The 25,897-nt window shown below is 37.9% G+C and overlaps 1 protein-coding gene across 2 annotated transcripts in view; it reads right to left on the reverse strand.

The window, feature by feature from the left end:
• KDM7A (lysine demethylase 7A) overlaps positions 1-25,897 on the reverse strand; it is a 57,508-nt gene that overhangs the window by 18,581 nt on the left and 13,030 nt on the right. For both annotated transcript variants that reach the window (XM_072038894.1, XM_072038898.1), the window contains exons 2-10: positions 14,317-14,402; positions 10,949-11,066; positions 8,972-9,132; positions 7,420-7,561; positions 6,961-7,147; positions 6,312-6,474; positions 4,268-4,355; positions 3,409-3,515; positions 357-448 (exon numbers count right to left, since the gene is read on the reverse strand). In XM_072038894.1, the coding sequence (XP_071894995.1) occupies positions 357-448; positions 3,409-3,515; positions 4,268-4,355; positions 6,312-6,474; positions 6,961-7,147; positions 7,420-7,561; positions 8,972-9,132; positions 10,949-11,066; positions 14,317-14,402 (1,144 nt within the window). The remainder of the gene's footprint in view (positions 1-356; positions 449-3,408; positions 3,516-4,267; positions 4,356-6,311; positions 6,475-6,960; positions 7,148-7,419; positions 7,562-8,971; positions 9,133-10,948; positions 11,067-14,316; positions 14,403-25,897) is intronic.

Consider the following 25,897-nt stretch of genomic DNA (forward strand, 5'->3'; position numbering starts at 1 on the left):
TTGCCTCAGATGAGGATGAATTGACTATATAAACAGACCTATTAGAAAAAACTCCCACTGGCTTATCTTCAAGGATTCTTATCCCATACTGGGGTGAAGCATGATTCTGTTTCTATCAGCTACAATACAAGAGCTTATTCATTAGCTTAAAAAGACTTCATTAGCATCAGTCATAAAAAATTGTCATGATGACTCTTACCCAGATCAGCAGCACATACTTTCACTCTCCATAGAGTCTTTCAGTACTCACTAATGGAAAAAAATCTTAAATATGAGGACACAAACCTTCACTTTTTTCTAAATCAAAACAGAGTTCACCAAATAGCAAACAAAATCACTCTTACTCTCTTACTTACCTCTTTTTTCATCCATAATTTTAAAGCAGTAAGTAAAGCCTTCACTCCTTGCACTAAATAGCTTGGGGGCTGGAAACCATCTTCCCTCAGTTCTGAAAAGGATACAGATAATAATTTAGAAATGCACTAAGTGAAAACAGTAGAATGATACCCACAGCCAACAAAGTTGTCGTTATGAAACAGCCCAAGAAAAGGAAAAATTGTGCAAGCAAGTGAAATACTACATCCTGTACTTGCATGCATAATGTAACAAAAAAAAACAAATAAACAAAACCCACAACCTCACAACCTAAAGTGATTCTACATAACATCTTTTTTTCTTGGCTTCTGCTTGGGCAATTTAGAAATTTTACAACATACTACACTTCAATTGGAATAAAACAGACCTATAATGTAGAAGAAAAATGTTACTTGAAGAAACAAATAATCTGTTTCATTCAGAAATATTTTTAGTCAATGTGGACCAGAGGTACATAGAATGGGATGAATCTCTCAATTGGAATTCCTACTGCTTATTCCCATACATACAGCAAATGGCTCACACTTTAATACCAGAGTTCTCCTTCGTGGTGTACATCATTTTTGCTCCAAAGTAAGAGTGGGTAAAGAGAAGAAATACAACACTCTGCTACAAAAGCTGTTGCTGTTAAGAAAGCTGGTGCTCCCAAGTGATTACAATTCCTTTTAAAATTTCCCTTTTCCTTCATGGGAAAAAGGAAGAGAAAAGACAAATCCTCCAGAAAGTTAAGAGTAGAGTGCAGACTCTTCCTATGCTCCTGAAAAATATTTCCTGCTGTCAGTAAGAAAAGAATAAGCCCTAGAACTATTTTTTTCTTTTTATTCCTTTAAAAAAATACACTAATAAAGCTATGTATTAGTCCAGTGGCAGAAAAAGGAAAATTCTGCTACTTAACAGCTGTTCTTCTCTGCAGTGTGCCTCCTACTTTTTAAAGGGTGTGAGAAGGAGTGGCGGGCCTTTGAGCTGCAGCAGGAGTCTTTCTGCCCACTAGCTGACTCAGTAAAATTTTGAGAATACAATGCAGCACCACAGACTGGACTTTTTTATTTTTTTTTAGCTGCAGTAAAAAAGGACTGTGTTACATAAGAATAATTAAAACTAATCAGCATTGTACAGATGAAAAAGTCACAGAATTATTCTAAGTCACTAGAGCTATAGAGTAAAGTTTAGGTGAATGCCACAACACTTACAGCACCAGAATATACTTTTTACCAATGAAAAGACAAAATCAAAAGATTTATGACTCTTTGTTATCCTTTCATAAAAAGAAGCAGAAAAACACAGTGCACTGATTTTGCTAACTGATGTGAATTTCACAAAGAACTGCTAACAACCATGTGTTCAATGCATTCCAAGCTGGTAGTTGCTATTACCTTTCACAGGCTGAACTGGTACCATCCCTTATTTTAAAAACAAAGGATTCTGACTGGTAAACACGTGATCTACGTAAGTCTTGATGCCAAAACCCAACCTAATCATCACACTAGCCATGAAGGCTTCAATTCTGATTTTTCATTATAGGTTTATAGATCTTAGTACTATTCTGCAGCAAAATAACCTGTTAAGCCACAGCTTAAAAATAACATGAAAATATGCTTCATGACTCTCCCTTAAGAACCACATCACAAAAGGCTCCTAGTATATCTACTCAAGTAAGGAGGAGCATAATAAAAGAGGGAAACATGTAGAGATGAAACATGTATTTAACTAGATTACTTAGAAACATCTATCCCACGGATCTTCCAGCAGAAATATAGCTCCTATATCTTCTGTCATGTTTGTAAATTTTAAATATTCAGGTGTGAGACCAACAAAAGCAAACTTTCAAGAAGAAAACAATCTTTCTTGGAAGAAAAAAAAATCTTTAAGTTTGTTCAGTTAAATTTCTGAGTTGTTTTAATTTCATCCAGAAACTCTAAATACTCATTTAGGAAACGAGAGTTGTTCAACGCCTTCATTTGCTGAAAGAAGAACAGACCATTTTCAAGGTTTTTACCTTAGAATAAGGTTTTGTGAGTGCTCTTTTAAAGCAAACACTGAATTCAGCAATATCCTCTCCAAAGGTTTATTTCTCTCCTTTGAAATATGGTATTTATTAATAAGATTAAACAGAGCTGGCAGAGGGCAAGATATTTTACGCAAAAGAAGGTGAAGTCAGGCATTCTCTCAACCTCAATTACACATGGGTATAGATACACGGGTTAAAGGACTAGATGAGGAAGTTTGGAAAGGACTGTGAACTGTCAAGAACAAAAGCCTGTTGAGATGTCTACTGATAAACATCAGTATAAATGATTTAACACATAAGAACCGATACATCTTTGCTACAAAAATCCTCACAGATGCCTTTCCCTTAATAAGAAAGAGCAGAAGACATCAGGTAGTTTGACTGAAAAGGTCTAAGGAAATTGTAAAGGTGCAAGAAAACCTTTACATTCAACTTTGAAGGCACCAAGAAGCAGTCCACAGGCATAAACTAATGGGATCATTTAGAGCCTATTGTTTGCTGAAAGGAGAGAAAGGCTACCAAAGGGTATTCAAGACCTTAAGCAACACACTGAAATAGCTTTCATATCTGCCTTAAGAAGACCTTGTCAGATAATGGAAAATTAATCCTATCTGGCTGATAGCCTAATTACACTGTGCCAGAATCTCAGATATTCTAGATCATCAGGACAGAGTGTCTTCATTGACCAGATACACCATTAGCATTGAATGAAAAGCACTAATAAACAATTCAAAGGTGTCAGTAGCGTGCTACAAAACGTTCGTTACACACATCACTGCCTACACTAAGAATTCTGCACAGCGCAAGTTACCCTAGAAAGCTTGTACTAAGAACTGCTGAATCTAGAACTGTACCAGTGCAGTATTTACCAAAATCTGTTTAAATACAGATCTGGTTTTCAAAAAAAAAAAAAAAAAGAAAAAAAGTTTCACCTGTTCTCATAGCAGTAACATAATTTTCTCCACTGTCAACTGAACAAAAGAGCAGACGTATGTATATCTCTCTCAAAATTGGACAAAAATTACCTTTTAATGTTTCCAGTAAGTTTTTGGCCACAAACCAACAGATGGCTTCAAAGAAAGGAAATTTGAAAAGATCTGGGGTTTTTAGCCTCTTCTCCATTTCATAACACCTGAACAAACAGAAATATCATTTAAAAACATTCACTTTATCTAATTTATTATTTAAGCATGTAATCATTCAAATTGATATAACGTCCAAAATAAAATAAAATAGGCACGGTCATGTTAAATAAAAGAAGTACCACAAATTTAAATCCCAACAAGACCACAGACAAGATTCAACTCTGGTCTCATCCAGGCTCTGACCTTATCAAGTTTGACTGCTGCACTTCTAAGAATAAAGTTGGACTTCATAAAACTAGGATACAAACCCAGTGTGTGATCTTTTAACAGATGGAATTTTATCAGGATTCCACTGTAATAAATAAAAACAATATGTTTAGAAGACAGCTCCACATCTTGGACAAAAACTAAACACAGCTGCCCTTTGAGCAATGCTGACTTGAGGATGCTCATTTCAACTCAGTGTTGCACACCTGGGCTTGCTCAGCTTTGGTTTACTTGCTTATACTAATCACCAAAGTATGGTGGGGAGAGGGATTTTTGTTGTGGTGGTGTTTTTGTTTTTTGTTGTTTATTTGTTTTTTAATTAAATTCGTGCATATCCTTCATTTTACTTTTAAAACAAGCTTTGCAGAAGTGAAACAAGAGTATGTTGGGCTTAGTCTAACTGAAAATGCCACTACTGTCTGTTTTGAGAGCCTGTACCCATCTGATCCTGGTTACAAGCATGAAGAAAAGTATCTATCAGAAAAAATATCCTACTTACTGAGGAAAAGGTATAGTAACAGTCGAGACTAACCTGAGCTGCATGCCAATATTGAGGTTGTGCAAAAAATTTCCTCCAAAAGCCATACAATCCTGAGATGTGAGCACAGCATGAATCCAGCCTGAAATGAAAGATTCAGAAACTTAATAAATACATATAAATTATTTTAAGAAAGATTGTTTTTAAATACTTGCGTGTACGCACTAAAAATCATTTAAAATATTGTATGTTGAACTAAAAAAAGCAAATTAGTATTCTGCACCAGGAAAAAATAATCTTGATTTTAACAACATGTAATTTAGAAAGTGTTTCAGAAATCTAATGGAAATGTAGTTTTCTAAAGGAGTTACAAGCAGATAAGGCCTTTAAGACATTTTGACTGGGTGGGAGCTGGGGGTGGAAGAGGGGGAAAGACAGAACACCACTGATTTTTTAAGTGAAAAGTACCCAAAGTTTCCTTTCCAATCAGCAATAATAAGTTACTGTGGGGAAAAAAAAAAAAAAAAAAAAGCATGCTGAACAATAGAGTAATAAAAGTAAAAAATAAAATATATTACTTTCCATGTTTACATGTTTCTTACAGTAACTGAAAAAAATTGCACCTTTAAAAAAAATTTGCAACTTTAAAAAAAAAGTAATTTAGCAATACTGAGTTTTTTCTACTAGGAATTCAGAAATAGTTCTATAAATTATTCCCAGTGTAGCCATTCTAATTTTAGTGAAACTAATGATCAATTTGAAACCCCGTCTAGGTACTCTGACTATACTAATTTGTCACGTATTTGAAATATTGTCCTCATGAACTCAACAATTCAGCATGGCAAAGCATGGCCAACATTACACTATCAATCTGATTACCACTCAATAATTTCAATTAAGTATACAAACGGCCATATCGGCTTCCTAATTAAAAATGGTTGCATTTAAATTTTACACTGTGCAGTTTTAACATAAATAAACTAATACAGAGTTCCCTTTTCCAAGGCTTTTTCTGATTTTACCTGCATGCAGACCTTTCTGTATTCAACAACAGACCAGTTGGCCACACATTTGGAGATTAGCCCATGGTTTAACTGAGCACAGGCAACATGTACAAACAAAGAAAGCTCCTCAACTTGATGCAAGATCAGCCCAAATCACAAGCAACTATGCCATGCCCTCATTCAGCTAAAAACAACCAGTTCTAGTTGTTGTGGTACCACATACAAAAAGACCTGAAACTAGTAGCTATGCTGAATAACCAACATAGCTACTATGTTGCCTTCAAATGAAATTACAGAATGGAATATAAAAGACTGAAGGGGACAATAGCAGAAGCAATCTAAGGATTGGTGTTTGTGTTTGTTGTTGTTGTTTGTTCTAAACAAATTAAATTGTTGTTTGTTTTAAATTAATATTATAGATTGCTTTGTTTTATTTCTGTTGTTTAAAAAGTGCAATGAAATGTAGAGTGCCTCAAATTTCCAATTGCATTTTGCATTTGTCAGTATGGTTTTAATTTTTCACTCATCACAGTAGATGAATACCTCTGACTCTTCATGGAGGATGTGTATTTCAATCCTACCCTACATGTTCCCCCAGACACTGACTAAAACAACAGTAAAGCCACATAGTATATCTTGAACAGAACAATATGACTGTTATTTAAGAACAATATCTTTAACAATATTTAAATAACTCTCGAGAGCCTCCCAGTAGGTGGTATTCTTCTATATGCAACATTAATTTTAAATCACAACTCTACTCCAAACATATTACAGAGATTACAAAATAATTATGACATTCACTACCATCAGGATATCCATCCTACCAAGCAGGAACAGCAAAAATGCATTTCAGTACAGATCAGATTTTTTTGAAGCCTTTAATCAGCCTTACAGAATTTTTCTTTTTTTTTTAACATTTGTCTCAAAAGCTGGTATCATTGTTTGGGTCTTATTCCATACTCCAACTCCTCTCTTCATTCATTCAGAAATTCAGAATAAACCAATTATTGATAATGTAACGTGCCATTTAAGATACCCTTAATAATGGTAATTAAATATGCTATGTCCTAGTAATAATTGTAAAATCTTACCTGTTGGAACAAATAAAGTGTGTCCTTGCTTTACAACACATTTGTAACATTTGTCAACCTTGTCCCCAAAATATACTTCACTTTGGGTGACAGATGAGCTCCAAGACTCATAGAGAGCCAAATTTTCATCAGTGGGCTTGATCAAATAGAAGATCTTCTCACCCTATTAAATAAAAATATCAAATAAATAAATATATGTCCTTTTGGAGGCACAGTACTACCTCTGAGTTATTTGCAACAAAAGCAACTGATTGACCAGTGTCACAGCTGCAATTGTCCAAAACCTTAATTAATAGTACAGTAACCAACTGGGGGAGGCGGGAGGGGGGAAGAACGGGCATGCATTTTGTGATGTGAAAAACACCCAACAATGTCATTCATTTTCATTTAATTTATTTTTTAATACTAAAACCTCACTATACCATCTACCGGTCTATTAAAATAGTCAACCAAACAATTATAGTCTAGAAATCACCAACAGCATGATAATTAAAAGCATGAAAACAAGACACCAACTTCACTCTCACTTTCCAGCTCCTCCTTTGCCTGCTAAGAAAAATCATTCTTAACAGGCAAAAATGCCATAGAAGAAAGCTGCACTCTGAGTAAATTGTGTTTCATACAGTTATAAATCGAGAAGCCTTCATACCCAGAGAACATGGTACCAAACTGAAGTTCCTCCAAAATCGATATGAAAATCAGTATAGCTGTCCTGGACACCCATCAAGCAATACTTCTGAACAAAAGGCTTAGGGAAGACAGAATCATCTGGCCAATAATTTTCCACCCATGAAAGCTTTCTGGCAATATCTGGTACTTCCACTAATTCAGACATCCTTTAAAGAAAAAAAAAATATATATATATACATAAATAAGATCAAGAGTAAGTGCCCCTCTTTTTAAATGACAACATTAAATGTTTGCTTCCTACAGAGTTATTACTTATGAATTAGTAAAAATGTTTTATACCCATATTACATCACAGTAGCTGTCTACATAAAATATGAAGCCTCTTATCTTTAACACTAGAGACATTATATTCCTACACACAGTGTTCACCTTAGTGAAAACCACTTCCTACATTCAAGGAACTGAAGTCAATACTCACTTTGTGTCCGAGAACTCCAGGCTGATCACGTTCAATACTTTTGGTCGGTCAGGATTTGTGAAATATTTAATATAATTATGGAGCTTCATTTTGCTGTCTGCTTGTCTTGCTACATCTATTACATCTATCACTTTGTCACCACCTGTGAAATACAAGATGACTTTCTTAATCCTACCACAGATAAAAACAGCTGTTCTAGATGCAGCTTTTATCAATATATTTCTGTACAAATACTCCACTATTGTTAGCATTCTCATAGAACAAGGACAGATTGGTATAAACCAGCTTTAATGTGTCTAGCTTTAATTGTTACAGTCAGCAAAGGACAGAACTGAAAAAAGTCTAAAGATAAATACTCTTTCTTGCGGTTAACCAAAAAAAAAAAAAAAAGGAGCAATACAGAATCACTGCAACTTTTTTTTACTTTTTTTTTTTTTTTAAATAAAAAAAGGAAAGAAATTGGTTTTGTGGCTGTCACTGGAAAGACTAGTGTGGAGAATGTTATCAAGGCAGATCTCTTCCTCACTCTTCCTTTTAATCATCACCACAGTTCTTGAATCTATAACACAAGGACCATTGAGAATTCTTTACAAATAATAGATCTTCCTTCAACTGCACTAAACTTCTGCCATAATTAGCGGATAGCTTTTTATATTGGAAACCATGCAGGTACTCTGTTGTAAACATTTTACACTCTTCCCCCCCAGCTTATCTTCTAAGCACAGTCTGATTTAATTGAATTAAGCCATAAGGCAAGCTTAATTTCTAAATACAACAAGAATTTCTTTACATTAGACATATTTTCAAGTGAAATCTGTAGAAATAGGCAAGCAAGAAGCAACCTTTAGCCAAGAGAAAGGAGTAATGACAAAATTATAACCGTAACTGAATTATGTCTATTTAGTTATACACGAATCAAATTTGACAATTCATTCTGGAATGAAGAAATGAGTGCATCTAGATGCACACTATATTTACTTGAAAATTCCAAGTTAATAGCATCTTGACAAATCCTACCTAGAACAATTTTATTTCAGTTTTCTTATTTTTAATTTCAAAACCAGAAAAGTAAATCTGCAGCATTCCAATTTTGTTCCTGAACTGAAGAACCTGGCAGGTCAAAATATAGGCATACTAATGAAATGAACAAATTTCCAAAAGATTGATTTAGTATGGAAACACCAATTCACTGAGCCCAAAACATTAAGTTTTGCAGTAGTCTGACCACTGATTAATCTTCATCGACCCTAACAGTGATTCATTCAATTCTCAAAAACTGAACAATCTTGTAGCAGAACAAAAACATGCTCTGTTTAGCTTGCACCAAAATTAACACTTCTGAAAGTTGAGAAGTAATGGTGTACTCCTGTCACAAACCTACCACAAACAAAATTCAAATCAGTAGCCTTAATTGTACTCTTTGCCAACCCTCTGGTTAGAAGCATTCAATTTATAGTATATATTTAGCATTCTAGAAGCTCTTATAATCATGCAAATATTTATTTTACTTTAAAAACAGTATCATTTGCACATATTCCACAGTGACCCTTACCTACATAGCGTTCCACATCTAAGACAGAGAAAGTTGGCGGAGGAAGTCTGAGCCCCAGACCATCTAATTTTGCAACCATTATGGGAACATCAAACCCATGCTTCTCCAAGTATCTTTGTGTCAGCTGGCTTCCATGCATTTTCAAAATTACTTCATCAGCACTAACAGAAAGAAATAATGGAATATTAGCAGAAGAGCATCCAAGCACTACTAAAAAAAAAATAATCATGTCACAGTTTGGGGGAGGACAGGTTGGAATGGCTGCATTTGAATCCAAAAGAATTGGACCCAGTATTACCATCAAACTAAACATTAAACTGAAAGACAAGGACAACAATATAAACCAGTAAGGAATCAGTTATTATCAAGCATAACCTGGGAAGTCACAGTCCTTCTATGCGATTGAACACAGTCATTTAAGAGGATGAGAAAAAGGAATTCTCCCCAAAAAAATAAAAAATACAACAATAATGTTAATGTTAACAACAACAACAAAGAGTCCTTTAAAGAGTTAAAAGCCATACAGAGAGTTAATACAGAGTTAGTACAGAGAGCCATAAAGAGTTAAAACCCATACGTCTACAGTGAAAAAGACAGCCATAGACTGATTGAGATGATTTCTGTTACAAACAATTTTCTCCACTTTCCTCTAAAGCATGAGAGAATGGGTAGGCTAGAGCACATGTAAATGTGCTTTGTTATCTGGAATGAAATTGAGGAGTAATTACCCAATCTCTCCTTTCCTGGACTAGAGGAATAGACAGTATTCTGACAGTTCAGGCACATAAAAAGAAAAGTAAACGTCAACCACTCTTGCTGCTGCACCCACACTGCCTTACAGAGGCATCTAGATAGACTGGAGCACTGGACAATCATCAACAACGTGAAGTTCAACGAAGGTAAATGCCAGATGCTGCCCCCAGGACAGAGTAATGTCAGACACAGGTACAGACTAGAGCAGAATGGCTGGAGAGCAGCCCTGCAGAAATGGACCTAGGGGTGCTGGTTGCCAGCAGACTCAACATGAGCCAGCAGCGTGCCCTGGCAGCCAGAAGGAAAAGCTGTATTTTTGGATACATCAGACACAGCATGGCCAGCAGGTCCAAAGAAGGGAATCTCCTGCTACATTCAGCATTGGTGCAGCCTCACCTTGAACACTGTGTAGAGTTCTGCACTCCACAATATAAAAAGGATGTTAAGATACTTGAAAGCACCCAGAGGAGGGCAACAGGGCTGGTAAAAGGGCTGGAATACATGTCCTGTGAGAAGAGGCTGAGAACACTTGTGTTGTCTAGTTGGGAAAAAAAAAAAGGCTGAGAGGCGACCTTATGGCTCTCTGCAACTCCCTGAGGAGAGGAAGTGGAGCAGGAGGTGCCGGTCTCTGCTCCCTGAGAACTGATGACAAGGTGCAAGGGAATGGCACAGAGCTGCACAAGAGGAGCTTCAGATGGGACATGAGGAAAAATTTCTTTACTCTGAGGGTAGCCGAAGACTGGAACATGCTTCCTAGCCTGGTGGTTGATGCCCCAGGCCTGTCAGCGTTCAAGAGGCATTTGGACAATGCCCACAATAACATGTTTTAACTTTTGGTTAGCTCTGAAGCTCAGACAGTTGGGCTAGATGAGCTTTGAAGGTTCCTTCCAATTGAATTATTCTATTTTATTCTCAAAGAAAGAGAAACAAAACCAAAAGAAAAGCAAACTCAACAGCCATCACCCTGTAGCAGCCCTGACAGACAATACAGCCCAGTGCAAAACTGAACAGGGGAAGCTGCTGCATGAAAGGTCAAATTTATCCACCTGAAAAAGGGACTCACTGTTTCAGATGGGGAGGGTGGGATAGGAGGAGGAAGTAATAATCCTAGGCCTTAATTTTCTGAAGCAGGGAAATGTTATTCACCTTCTCGAAGACATACTCAGCCCACTAAGTTTCTCTTTTTTTTTTTTTTCACTGAAATGTTTAAGTGAGCTTCTGTACCTTGGAAAGGAACGAGCCCGCAGCTGTTTAACGAAGGTCCGCGTTCCAGCCTGCACCGGTTTGGAGCCATCATCCAACTCTGTGTAGTCATGTCTGTGCCAGTTCCTCCTCTTTTTCACTAAAAGTTTCAGAAGGATTAAACTTTGAGTTAGTTAAATCAGATGCCAAAGGTTAGCAGTCATTCTATCAGTGAGCCAGACATGCTTCAGACACATAGCTGAGATTAACAAACCTTATTGGTTACGCAGGTGACACCCTACCTATTGCAACAAATGAAATCTTCAGAAGAGCTGACAATGACCATTTGGACTTCTAGAGCTCCTCCCATCTACAACATCAGTGCGCATTATACACAAAGACTCAAAATCCCATACTGAGTACAATATAAAATAAATAAACAGCAACAACCTGAAGATCGTTCAAACCTAAAGAGTAAATCAACAAAACTCAAATTTTGATTTCCTAAATATCCGGGTTTTATTTTTAATAAACAGAAGAATCCAACCTCTTCAAGATCCTATAGACTTTGTTTTATGCATTAGTACAGAATTAACAGAACCTAATCCCATTGTGCTATCTCTCCATATGAAACAAGACAACCCTGATTTTATCCACTGCTTATCTTACCATAACAATTTGGGGTATAAGGTGTTTTGGCAGGTACAACCTTTACTATGCAAGCACAATGCATATAATGCAAGCATTGTGCCCCAAAACAATGAAATTCTGAGTTGCTCTAAACTGGTATTCTCCATCACAAAATAATAGTAAAGAACAAAGAATAAGTTACTGTTCTATTACAATTTGGGGAACCTGAGAATCCAAAAGCAACTAAATTGCGTTTTTAACATCTCCTTATACTTAAAGGGCCAAGGAAAATTAAAAACTAGACATTCACATAAAATTTGGTGTGTTGGTCTCCCATTGAAAAATGACAGATAATCAAATCAGGATGTTTTTTTGTTTGGTTGGTTGGGTTTTTTTTGGTTGAAATACAAAAAGAAATTGATCAATACTTCTGTATTAGTTAATTTGATTTTTACATCTAACTATATAGTAGATTTCTTTTAATTACTGGAGCTCTTACATAATTAATTTTGTACGATAGTGAATCTAAATCCACTTGGATGAGCGTATGTTTCTCGTATATTCTTGCAGGTTTTTTTGGTTGGTTGGTTGTTTTTTTCACAGTGTCATTTTATTAGGTGGGATTATATATGTGCCAAAGTTACAGATATGCTTGTCCTCTTAAATTGAACACAGTTGGATTCTGGTCTCTTCCAGAACTCCTTTAGACAAAGGGGTTTTAGACTATGAAGCAGTAAATAAAAGATGTCTTTACTTCTACATATAATTGCATACACCTGAAGCACTGTGAAGCATTGTTGCAACATTTGGAGTCAAGAAACATTATCCGTCTCTCTCAACATTAAAACATGCTGAAGTCCAAACCACAAACCATCGTAGATTTGATTCTGACAACTTAGCTGAGTACAATTAATAAAATTACAAATTAAGATATATTTCAACATATCACCTCTGCTTGGGTTGATAAGCCTGAAGCTTCTAATAAATCTAGATGTACCCACTTCAGGCAATATGATGTAGTACGGATAATTTTTACTACAGATTCTTGTCTTTTAAAAGACTTCCAACACAGAAATGACTCAAATTGCTGCAGGTGAAACACAGCTGGCATTAGAACTAGAAGCCTTTGCATTGAAAAAAAAAAAAAAATATTCACAGGAATCAACAGGATGATGAAGCACACTAGCTCTGTCAAATCAACAAAAGAAAAAAGTTCCAAACTCTATTTTTTTTTTTAGTTTTTGCAAAGCCTGATATGTACCCCCTTCCACTCTTTCTCCCAGCTTCTCTATTCCACAGGGAAAAAAAAAATAGGCAGAAAGGTGGGAAAAGAAATGGCTGATATTTGTACTCTTATTTACAAGAGACACATACAGCGTTTTAGCTGAAAGAGTTCACCAGAACAGTAAGAACTACAAGCAAGTACATTTATCTTACTTTCAGGCCCTAACCTGAAGGTAGCTAATATTGAAGGTATTAAATATAACCTACACACAAAATACGTATTATACAACATGTATTAATTGCATAAATAAGTGAAATTAATCACTTCATTCATAGTCCACAGAACTACCAGTGAAGGTGCAGTGGTTTCAAAATTATAGCTTCTAAATGGTAAAGTGAATTCAGCTTGTAATGATTCTAGATCCTGAGGTGGCTGTAAATCATTAGGTGGTCTTCAAGGAAAGAAAAAAATATACATGAAAAAACACAAATGACCACAACATAGTGCTTGGACACTAAGCACATACGGACATTTTTCGTGTTAGTGCGTAAGAAACACAGTGCATATAGTTTTTCAGGTTTGAACATAGAAACTTAATTCATTGCTGGACAGGTGAAATTCATTTTTACATTACTTTCTTTTGAGAACAGAAGTCATGTTGAAAAATCTAGGGAATTAGATAGAGCAGTGCCCTTGCAGTAGTTACAGAAAGACAAAAAACATTTTCTTCAGAAGTGAAACGTTATCTTTCCACTTCAGATCTCTACACTGAACGTATCTACTGATAGAACCAAAGAGGTCTGTCTCTCTTGCCACTGCTTCATAGTCTCTTCTAGTAACTCACAAAATTTCTTGAGGAATTTGGTGGGAACATGTTTACAAATCGGATACCTGGAATTCAGAGCAGTGTAAGTCTCAAGGACATAGAAGAAAAGTAAGACAGCAAGCTCCAGCTCTCAAATTTCACTGGATTGTTGTGACACATACTCCTTAATCATCAAGAAAGATAAGAGAGCTACCTTTTTTATTTTCTAAAGGTTGCTTTCCTAGGTATGAGGATTTTCATGATTAAAATACAAAATAGTGAAAAAAAAAGTTCCAAAAGACTGTTCTTTTTTTTGAAGTAGCATGTAATATGTACAGTAGGAGAAAGCATCACTACCTGTACTTGACTTTTTTTTTTTTTTTTTTTTTTAACGATTCCCTAACTTTCTCTCTCTCTCTCTCTGTCAAGTACGGATTGTTTTCTTCTAGCTCTGCACACTTTGATTTCTCTAATATACAGCTGTGGTTTATATTTTATTCTATCTTCATCTCCAGATCAAGGAACCTCTCTCAAAAAAAGACAGCTTGTAGATTTTGTTATTGAGATTGTTGTTGTTGTTTTTTTTATCAGTTCAAAGTTTGTCACACAGAACCAGTACCTCCTAAATAATCAAAGTCATCTTGAACATCTCTCTAAACAGTCTTTTTCAATAGCACTTCAAGAGAAGAGACATTAAAAATATAAAATAAATATATGTAAATAATATGTATCTGAATAACCCATACTTACTTAGAGAAGGTCCATGGAGAATTGCACAGTTGGGACAATGGTACAGATCAATGTCAACAGCATGATGCTCCTCTACCCCAACACAGCTGCAATAGTATTTTTAAAATGTTAATGAGAATACATACAAGATTTATCTTTCAAGCCAAAAAATAATTACATCTTACGTCTTTACCAGAATATGCTTAGTCTACAAAATCACGAGATACCAAATTATCTCAACTACTAGGCTGCCACATAAATTTTGAGTAACAGTTTGTTTACCACTGAACTGAGAATGCCATTAAAAAACAAACAAACAAACAAAGGAAAAGAAAACAAGAATTAAGCTCCTTTAAAAATTACCCCATAATACACATCACTGCCCTCTACCCCCTCTCCCAAGGCTTTGATCCTGATTACAGTAAACAGTGTACACAAAATCATTCTATCAATTCTCTTTATAAAAGCTGTAATTTAAAGAAAAAAAAAATCTGAAACCTACGTGTTGCCAATTTCTATAAGATAACATGGATTTTTTTTCATTTATTTCTGCAAAAAGTATATAAAAAACTCCTACCCCAATAGGAGTGTTTCTGTGATTTCAAAAATCACATTTGTAGTAATGTTTTCCTTGTAAAAATTTTTCCCAGATAAACCAGTCAAAGTGGGATTAAAGTTGAAGATCTTTATAACAGTCATGAGAAAATATCTACTCTATTATCTCAATAACTGTATTTTAAAGCCAAAAGGAAGTCAATCTATCGGAAGATCAAATAACTAGAGATTAATTGGAGAAGCCATGCCTTTGCACAGAGTTCACAAAACAAAAATCCCTACTTGCTGGTAGAATCTGACTCCTGACAGACTTCTCTCTCTCAAAAGTTCATTGAAGCTTAGAAAAATGCTGACTTCATAATAGGGAAACAAGACTGCAATGTTAATTTTTTTACACCACAATTACATCTTTCCATTTAACGCATTCTAGGAACATGAGAACTTAAACACTACTCCATTCAAGTAACCCACTTCATCTCAAAAGTGTAACAACAGCCTGAACATTGAAGCTTTGAAATGGCCCAGCTACAGTAAGTCTTCGCCCTAGCAACCTAGTGCCAAAACTGATGACATGATCCAGAAAATATCAGCTAAACAACTGCTAAAACAACACGCTAAATAGTCTAGCATTCAAAGCGTACCAATGAGCAAGTCAAATCTGAAACTAAAAAGCATCTCTCAATGAGAAGCACATCATTCTGAATTCTTTGTGAGCAGCTTCAGCTGGTTCTTCTACTTAGCCATTCACTAAACAGCACATGAAATTAAGGTTATATAACTTTTTGTGTGTACTATTCTAAAATCTGAATATAAAGCTCAGCTGCCAAATATGTTTCATCCGTAATTATTTCAATATTTTGCATCTTTTTAAGATACAACTACAGAAATTATTACATGATTCAGCTGACATATAAACAGAAACAAAGGCAAAAGCAATCTTTAAAAATGCTTATCCAATTTCTTTTTGCTTATATGCTCTCTCCTTTGATAGAATTGACGAGTGATTCAATCCTATTATTATAAGAAAAACTGTTTTAAAATATACACTCCAAAAGTCCCAAATCAGAAGGCTGGTTTATGCATACACTTGAGAATCTCACTATTTAAGCTAAATTTCTGATTTCCAAACAGCTGAAGATATTTGCGTTGTACTGTATGTTGCTGAGATTTGCATAATTATTCAATGAAGCACTGCTCCACTCCACGTAAAGATTTCACATACTCCCTTTATTTCTTTTTCTTGGTGTAGATCTAACTTGGTCATCACCATCCCAGCCAGATTATCTTGCTGACTAACAGTAAGAACTTTAGAGAGTACAGCAATAGTTCCTTCAAGCTTTGATACCTGCTTGTCATATTCTGTTTAAGAGCATTAACTTTATTGGCTCTTACAAAATATTACAGATAACCTGAAAATAAAGCAGAAATTCTTTTAAATACTAAGCACTTCCCCTGACTCGCTTAAGCCCACACCTTTTCCTGAACGCACCACGGGCTTTATGTACAGAGAGGTGATACTGGAGGGGGATTACACCAGTTGGAACAGCCACTCAATAAAGAAGCCAACAATTTCAACCTGTGATTTGTGCTCAAAGCTCAGAACTAACTGGCAAGGCAAAACACTACGTGGGAGGTGCAGGAAGGGAATCTACCAGCAGATACCTGACTGACGCAAAGGGCAAAGGAGGATCCAGCACCCGCAAGAACAAGTGCTGACAAGGATGCCACAGCAGGTATCAATCACATACAGCACCATAAGTCACTTTCCTGAGTCTCTTTCTGCAACATGCACAGACAAATGTGACATTAATCATTTCGGCTACCAGTGAACAATCAATTACTGTGATAAGTGCAACTTCAGACCTGAAGTATCAAAGCAAGGTCACTACGAGAGAGCACAGGGCCTGAAAAGCATTAGCATACTCAAACAGTAACACTCCCAATCCACTGGATGCTTTCCTGAATGAAATACCGTTATTATCCTTCACCTCTCCACCCATTTGGGTTGAAATGTCTTCAGTATATATTACCTAGTTTTTGAATTGCTCATCTCCTGCAGGAAGGCTGTAGACTAATCCTCAAGTATCAAGGCAAGGTCAGCAAGAGGTAGCAGAAGAATCTGGTAAGTAATATTTTTTTTCCACACAAAAGAACATGCCCATTCCTGGCAAGTGAAGAAATCCTTGACTACTCAAAGTTCAAGGAACCAGTTGTCCAGACTTAAGTCTCATGAGAAAGCAAGTGGCTTGGCTTTAGTCTGAACTTCTCATTTGACCGTTCAAAGTCTAGGTATACGAAAGCAGCACACATAAATCAAAAACAACCAGAAGAGGACTGTCCAACATACACAATAGCTACTAATGGATCATTGCTTTTAAGTAAAGGGCAAGTAAGTCTTCTTTCACATAAGAAAAGAACCTACAAATGCTGTTCTCTACTGTAGTACTGCTATTTATTTAGATGTCAGTAGATAAGGTGTATAAAGATAATTTGGAACGGTGGATTCAACAATTTCATGATTGGGCTAGAATGCCCTGTAGGAAGAAATTACTAAAGTCCAGTACCTTTTGTATTAGGTTTATGTGGCAAGGTTTTGGTAGAGGGAAGCTGCAGAGGTGACCTCTGTGAGCAGAGCCCAGCAGCTGCCCCACATTAGCGAAGAGCCAGCTCCAGCTAGCTCCATCCCACTGCTGGCCAGAGCTGAGGGACATGGGCAGCACCTCTGAGAGAACATAATTCAAGAAGGGAAAAACCTGCTGTGCAACAGCAGCTGGGAGAGGAGTGAGAAAAATGTGAGAGAAAAAAAAATGTGAGAGAAGCAGCTGTGCAGCCCCCAGGTAAGTGCAGCAGAAGGGCAGGAGGTGCTCCAGGCAGGCAGCAGCAGTTCCCCTGCAGCCTGTGCAGGGAGAGGCCCCTGGTGGAGCAGGCTGTCCCCCAGCAGCCCACGGGTCCCACATGGAGCAGATCTCCACGCTGCAGCCCATGGAGGAGCCCCCAGTGGAGCAGGTGGCTGTGGCCTGGAGGAGGCTGTGGCCCATGGAGAGCCCCCGCAGGAGCAGGCCCTGGGCCGGAGCTGCAGCCCGTGGAGAGGAGCCCACGCAGGAGCAGGGGGGCTGGGGGGAGCTGCTGCCCACCCGTGGGGAGACCCATGCTGGGGCAGCTTAGCTTGCTCCTGGGGGATGGACCCTGTGGTACGGAGCCGTGTGGGAGCAGTTCTTGAAGAGCTGCTGCCTGTGGGCAGCTCCCACAGGACCAGTTCGGGAAGGATGGCATCCCCTGGGAAGGACCCCACAGGGAGCAGGGGCAGAGAGGGACCATGGAGGAGCGGCAGAGACAAAGTGTCCAGGACTGACTGCAGCAGTCATTCCCCATTCCCCTGCACCGCTCTGGGGAAGGAGGTAGAATAGGGTGGATGGGAGGGAAGGTTCTTTTGAGTTTCTCACTGCTCAAGTCTGTCACTGACAGGCAATAAATTACATAAATCTCCCTATGCTGAGCCTGCTTTGCCCATAATAGTAATTGGTGAACAATCTCCCTGTCCTTCTCAACCCAGAAGCTGTTCTTTTCATCCTATTTTCTCAACCTGTTGTTTTTGTTTTTGTTTTTTTGGGGGGAGGAGTGAGTGAGCAGAGTGGTAGAGCTTGTCTACCTACCCATATGAAACCACCACACCTTTACAGGAAGCACTGTCCCTGAAGGCTCATGGTTGCACAAACCCATCCAAGGCATTCTCCTCTGCTACAGCAGCACAGCGTTGGTGGATCAAGTATCAGACCCAGGCCAGTCACCTGAAGGACTGCTGCACCTTCAAGATCTAATAGCTGCTTACTCAAACTATTCTTGTTTTTTCCTTTTCACTGTTTTTAATGTTATCAAGCACATCCATAGCATTTTGGATATTGCTTAACTGCTGTTGTTGGTCTAATTGAAAGAATCCTGGTTTCAGCAGGAAAAAAAAGAAACACAGAAGACAAAGCACTCTGGATTCAAGACTTTATTTTCGCATACCCTTTATAAGATATAATCACATGAAAAGCTATCTTATTAAGACTATATACTCTACAGTTATATAAAATTTCAAGTGTAAAAGGGAATGAATGCAAATCCTGTATTCATTCTTGCTAGTATGTTTAGACACAATACCTTCTTTCTTTTCCAAGCTGTAAAATTACTAAAAATTGTTTTTTCAAAGATACACTTATACTGTCCCTGAATAAATACTGCGGGTACTCTTCTTTTTCTTTCTCCACTATCCTATTTCTGAGCAAGAACTCAGCACATCCTCTTCTTCAACTCCCCCTTACACTGACACCCACAAGCTTCTGTTGCTATGTCTCAGAAAGCACTTGCAGGCATTATCTGGTACAAGGAAGAAGAAAAAGCACACATCTTGACATGCAGCAGGAAAAAAAAAATCAACAAAAATGCTGGAACAGATGAAAAATACTAGGGCTGTTACAGCATGTTCCCCATTATTAGGAATGGAGGGCTATAGACAATTACTAGGGGTATAGGCTTTTCTCCCACTGACTCCTGCTCATTTCATGGAAGAGCAGATCCCCAAATCCTTTTTTGATTTCCAGTTTGCCTCCAAAAGAGCTGAGAAGATGTATAGACAGTGAGTCCCTACTGTGCCTTACCAGGAATGAGAAAAAGAATACTTCTTGAGGTAGCAGAGATCGATTAGTAATGCAACAACCTTATTGTCCAAAAACTGTAGTGACTACTTCGAGGTACGATTTCTCAGAATACTAAACTGAGTGTGGCTGTTGCTCCAAAGAAAAGGTCCCAACCTGCCTCCCACAACTGCCTGACCATAGACTCCCCCTGTGTCTGTCACCAGATCTAACCACCAGGCAGCCAGGCATCAAGTCAGCTCAGCAAGCCGATCCGTGGCAAATTAGCCCCTGCTCAACTCCCTTTTTCAAAGAGACTTTTAGAAACCCTGACAATAAGAGTCTTAAACGTAAGTATATAACTCAAGTGTTACCAGTTACAGCAATACCTTGCTATTTACCAAACAAAAATTTAATTGTATTTTTAAGACATGTTATTTGAAAACACTGCTTTATTTCATCTCTAACCTATTTTGGCTTTCTAAAAATGACTGCTCAACAATAGGAAAGAGATGTCACTTGAGCAATCTTAGGCTGAAAATACACACACGTAAGATTGTATCAGGCCTTACTACTAAATTTCAAATCACAGATGAGAGATATTCCTATTAAAATACTGAGCAAATAACTACCTAAGTGGCAGGCACATACTACAGTAAACTTCTCAGTTTACAAGGTCTCCAGTTGCTGCTTTCAGTTCTTTGTATTTGGAGGTTAACAACCAAACCCAAAATACTATTGGCCTTAATTGTCAAAATTAATTAGCCAAGGTGCAAGTTATGCAAAGAATGGCTTTGCATACCCCATCCCAAGAACGCAAAGAGAAGCATTCTTACCCAGCAAGGCAATGGGGTACAAAGTCAATTTGGCAAACTTTAGTTTTCTGTTTAGTCGTTAACTATGCAAGTGGCACATACACTACGTCACGTAGGCAATATTTGCAGGATAAAACAATGAAAGTACTGAAGACATCGCTGCCACACCTAAATAGTTCTCTAGTACTTCTGAAGCCACAACTGTTATTCCTTCTTGGAAGATATGAAGGTAATTAATTAGGAATAGAAGACAAAGTCAGTGTGACAGTACTGTTGTCAGACTAGATGTCAGACTACTGTAGAACAAAAGGAAGGAGAGTCTAAAACTCAAAATAAATGTGGTAAGCTTTTAAACAAATGAACCTCAAGCGCCAGCTACATATTTTCCCTTCTTCAAAATGCACATAGTTGCATTTATAAATATGAACACGCAATAATAAAACTGACCAAAATGCAAATCCACATGGAAATGTGGAAAGAACCACCAGCTTCCTCTTCGTCCTACCATGATAAGCATGGCAACAACTCTGGAATCACAATGGGAATTGTAATTTTAGGCTTATGCAGGGATTTACTCTGATAATTAAACAATTTGAAAGAAGTGGCAGACTTCTATTCACTACATATTAGAAACATACTGCCATAAAACAAATTACACAAAAGACACTCAACAGGAAAGTATTTGAGCTTTTATTTTCTCCATATTTATTCATTTTCCAAAGCAAAGTATGTTTTAAGGGGAACTATTCCTACAAGCACATTTCAAATAGAATGCATAAATACACTATTAAAAAAAAAAATCTAAAAAAAAAAAAATTATCTCCAGCAAGTATTCCTTCTCTTAGTGCTACCACTTTTCTCCAGAAAATACTTTTTCATACAGCAACCTCACAAATAATGCCGCATGCCACTAACATACAACTCTGCCCCTCTTTGATTGCTCAGACATCTTTCAGTCTTATGAGATCTTCCTCTAGATTAATCATTACATCACACGCTAAAAATATAAACATTCATTATATAGATTTAGTATTCCCTAATGTAATTGATCCCTATTCCTTTTAAATTAAGTAGTGTTTCTCTCATGTGATGTGTCACAGTAATGCAAACACGCGGATAGGTAATGATCTATTTTAATTTCCAAAGGCTCTCCAGTGATCAGACTTTCTGGACATCCAGAATCAAAACCTGAAGTTTGATACCCATGGTAGTGCCATCCTTGCAGCAGACACTTTTAATGCCAACACTCAAGCGCATTCTTCCATTGAGAAAGAAAATCAATATAAATAGTTTCTCTTTGAAGTACCACAGCTTTTCATTCACTCAAAGCACAGAAGCTAAAATAAAGAAAAATCTGCAAGTGACAGCTTGTCAAAGAAAGCTCAGCTCCACAGAACGGATTCTGAAAAGCAGAAATGTAAAAGGGAAGCCACCAGCAATGGAACAAAGCTATCTAGTTACATAACAATATAGGTTCGGGTATGGGTACACAAAACCTTCCACCTACATTTAGGGATGTATTCAACATAACCACCATGGGACCTAAAATCTCAGGGAAACAACATTAAAGTATGTTATTTGCACACTGATTCTTCTATTTTGTAATTCCAGTCCAATCAGAAAATGAATTGCTAAGTTTTTGAGAGTGAACATAAACCAGATCTTTGGAAACGTGTATCAGTACAATTAAATTGCTACATTGAAGTAAAGAGAGAAAGGACCCCTACTTTCATAACATACTTTGACAACTGTGTGTTTAGTATAATCAGCATAATCATGTATCTAATCATCTATGCTTATGAAAAAGTTATGTGGAAAATTGATTTTCCATACAATGATTTTGTAACTATTACAAATTGGGGCAGGGTTCATGCTGCAGTCAAAATAAGTACAGGCTCGGGATTTCTAAAGAACTCCACATGCAAAAATGTACACCAACGGCAAATAACCTTTTCATTACCAGATAGGAGCGCCAGGAGAAGACACACCACACCGTCTTACTGCCATGGATTACATGCAGCAGCTTTATGAGAGAAGTACTTTTGCTAGTAATGACTGTGATAAGGCAGAGTTAACATCACTGAAGTACTTGGGATGTATCCCTTTTGTTTAGTATCATCCATTAAGCACACGATTTCTCTCTCCTTCTTATGCAAGGAGAGATTTCTGCTTATTCTTCCCAACTATACCGATCGCATTAAGCTGCTTTAAAAGAGTATTTACAGTTCATTTTTGTCCCCATCCTTTTGAAAACATTGTTTCACAGAAATGAAGGTCTGAAGGAACCTAGATCATTTACTGTAGATTTATCAAAATAAGCTGCCTCAATAAAATCAGAAAAATCACATTTAAGTAAACTACAGCAGACCTCAAAACTAAACAGTATGTCAGTGAAAGCCAGGAGAAAAAGGCCTTTAAAAGCTGCAGTGGTCTTTGAAGGCTTTATTTCAGTGTGAAAGTGATTAGATGAGATAAACCAGGATGACACCAGCAAGTGAATCACGATGTATGATTTATAGGAAAGCAAGGAAAAGAAGCCTACATCAATCTGACCTGAAGAGCATCTCTTCAGCACTAACCATCACCCCAGGAGTCCAGGACTGCCCTCTGCTGCAGCTCTCATTCCCACCTGCCCCCATTGCCCCCCCAGTATGCCCAGCCTGACACACCACAGCAAAGGGAAACCAGTTGCCTGGTCTTACAGATCTGCTAAGAGGTGGCGTCTAAAGCAACTGCTAGAAGCATGATGAAGTAAATGAACGCCATCCTGCCCTCCCCACAACTGATGCAGGGAAAAAACAAAGGCATTAAGATTGGATTTAAGTAATTCTAGGAAGATTGGTGTCCCAATTCATTTGACCATCACCAATATGAAGTTTCACTTCTCTTTAGTGGCAGTTTTTAACAGCTTTGTTCCCCTGGTAGGTGGCAAGGGTCCTATACAGAGTGAAGGATACACACATTACCTGGTTCAGAAGGGAGGGCACTGGAAGGGGGAGAATAAAGACAGAAGTTAACTGATTTATTTTCATCCTTACTACCTATACAATGACTACAAAGGTTTCTAGATCTTTAAGAAAATTTTTCCATGCATTATTTTTACCTCCCCATCAAGGCTCCAAAACATGGAAAGCGTACACCTCCCCCCACTAAGATGTTCCTAGTAAAAACCCTGACAGGTAACTGCATCTTACTTACACAATCTGCCTTATTCCAATCCCTAACCAAGTTTATGCTGTTATGACTGCAATTAAAAATGGATAAAAAAAATACTTTAAAATATTTTTTTTGCTTGGTTGTAACACTTTCAAACCAGGAAGCTTAAAGCAGAACCAACAAGGAGTAACACTCTTCTTACTATGGGGGAAAGAAACAACCACAGAACAAAATCTTCAACCCATTTAAAGGAGCTGCCATAGGTAACTGAGCGTCTGGTGCATGGTTATGGTCTACCTGAGAACAAACTGCTACCCAAAACTGCCACCAATATTTCCCCAACAGGAAAAAAAAAAAAAAAAAAAAAAAAAGGAAGAAATAGGCTAGGTTCTACTACAGAGGTAGCAAGAGGGTGAAAAAGGGATGCCAGTATACACAGTATACAAATTAATTAAACCTCCAACCATTCTGGAATAAATCAGCTATGACAACTGTAATACAGTAAGTGAAGGCCACCTCTTTTCCTGAATGAAAACACCCACAGTGAAATTGAAATGAGATTTTTCTTTGTTATACATTGTCTACGCACATGTGCTTGCCTCAACTTTCACTGGTGTTATTTTCATTTCTCCTCCTCCATGCCAAGTTTCACAGACTAATTCTGTCTCTGCCTTAATGAATCACTGCAGATGATGCAGTTTAAGGAGTGCTGGAGCCCCAGTTCCTTTGGCCACGGCCGATACAAACCCATCCTGGTTACAGTGCAGTTTGTAGCAGGTTTGTTTTCCTGGTAGGTAGCAAGGTGCTTTTGTGCACCAAACACAAGCCGGCTATTTGGTTCTAAGGAGAGGGCACTGGAAGAGGATGCAAATTGAGAAGTCAACTGAATCAAAAGCAGCCTTTGAAGAGAAACTGAGGCTCTACCCACAGTGACAAACAAATTCCAAGAAGCAGTGACATGATACAGCTTGCATTGATCTACCAGCTGGCAGCCACTGGAAGAAGCGAGCTCCCCATTCGCTCCCAACCAAGCACTCATTCCCTTTCTCAGCCGTAGCCCCAGCACTAGTCTGGCTACAAAGCACCTTGTTTTCACTTGCCTATCTGACAGAAACTACCCTAACCAGTTCAGTTCCCTGTTTACCAGGTCACCCCACAGCACAGACAGCTATCAGAGCCAGCCTGTGAAAGGGAGCCGGACTGTGTAATCCAGAGAGGGCTGCAAGAAGCAGGACGGCCCCGTCTGGCAGCAGCAATCACTAAACTGGTCAGGGCTATGGGGTAACCCTACCCTCATCATGCACTGATGCTTGTAACCAGCAGGGGTTAATGGATTGCCAACAGTTTACATAATCAGGTTGCAGGGAGAGATGTTCTTCTGAAACAGACCTGAAAAACAACCTAGAATTTAACTGTATGATCTGCTCAGCACAGAAAATAAGATGTTATCACGTCCAAGAGATGTGTGTGTTGGCACTGGACGCCAAGTGAAGCAAGCTTTTTTAGATAGCATAGCATTTATGGTCTTACTCTGACTGCCTTTAGATATCCTGATCCATCTTTAAAGTATTTAGTTTCATCAGTTCCTTGAGACCACATGGCTGTAGATCCAGGTGCAAGAACGGCTGAGGCAGGTACCAGGCAGAGCCATGATTTTTATGCCACTGTCCATGTTGTTTGCCTACAGAACTGTCTTTGCAGTAACTCCAACAGATCAATTTGAAAGCCACATTTCTAAGCCACAGGATGGCTCTCCATGAAGAACAAGATCAGAGAGAAGAACTTTCAGACTGTTTCCCACCTCATGGTTTGATAGAAACATGATGACCATTCTGAAATGTGTAGACACCTGCCTGCTTTTAATACCAGCGATGTCACTTGACACCAGGTTGTTGGGAGACAGGACTTGATGGCTTTTGTTTGTTTGTGTGAATGAACATGTTTTGTTTGGCTGGGCTTTTTGTTGTTGCTGTTCTGGCTGTGGGGTTTGTTTGTTTGTTTTAAGCTACTCACTAACAATACTCACACACTCAGCAGTTCTTGAATTCCAAAATTACACACACACAAGCCTTAGAAAAAAAACATTTAATTTCATGTTCTTGTGTAACAAACAAATCTCTTCGGCATTAGGGCCAAATAACTCTTTCAGGTGATCTACACCACATATTAAAAGCAGTTTTTGATTCACTTGGCAATCTTGTTGGTATCTTCAGCAGTTCCATTTCCTTCTCAACAGCTTGAAGCCTTGACTGCTCCTCACCAGCGAAGGGCCTGGTCTGCAGCCTCCTGCAGAGCACTGCCTGATAATTCCGCTTGCCTAATAGAGACGAGCTGTTTAGAAAGATCAGGTTGCCTAATAGAGACAAGCTGTTTAGAAAGATGATGCACGCACGACAAGTACTATCAGTACTCTGTTACTTCATGCCAGGCAGTCTGTACATCTTTCAACATCCTGAGTAA

Source organism: Anas platyrhynchos, chromosome 1 (genome assembly GCF_047663525.1).
Source record: "Anas platyrhynchos isolate ZD024472 breed Pekin duck chromosome 1, IASCAAS_PekinDuck_T2T, whole genome shotgun sequence".
In the NCBI taxonomy this organism is placed as follows: Eukaryota; Metazoa; Chordata; class Aves; order Anseriformes; family Anatidae; genus Anas; species Anas platyrhynchos.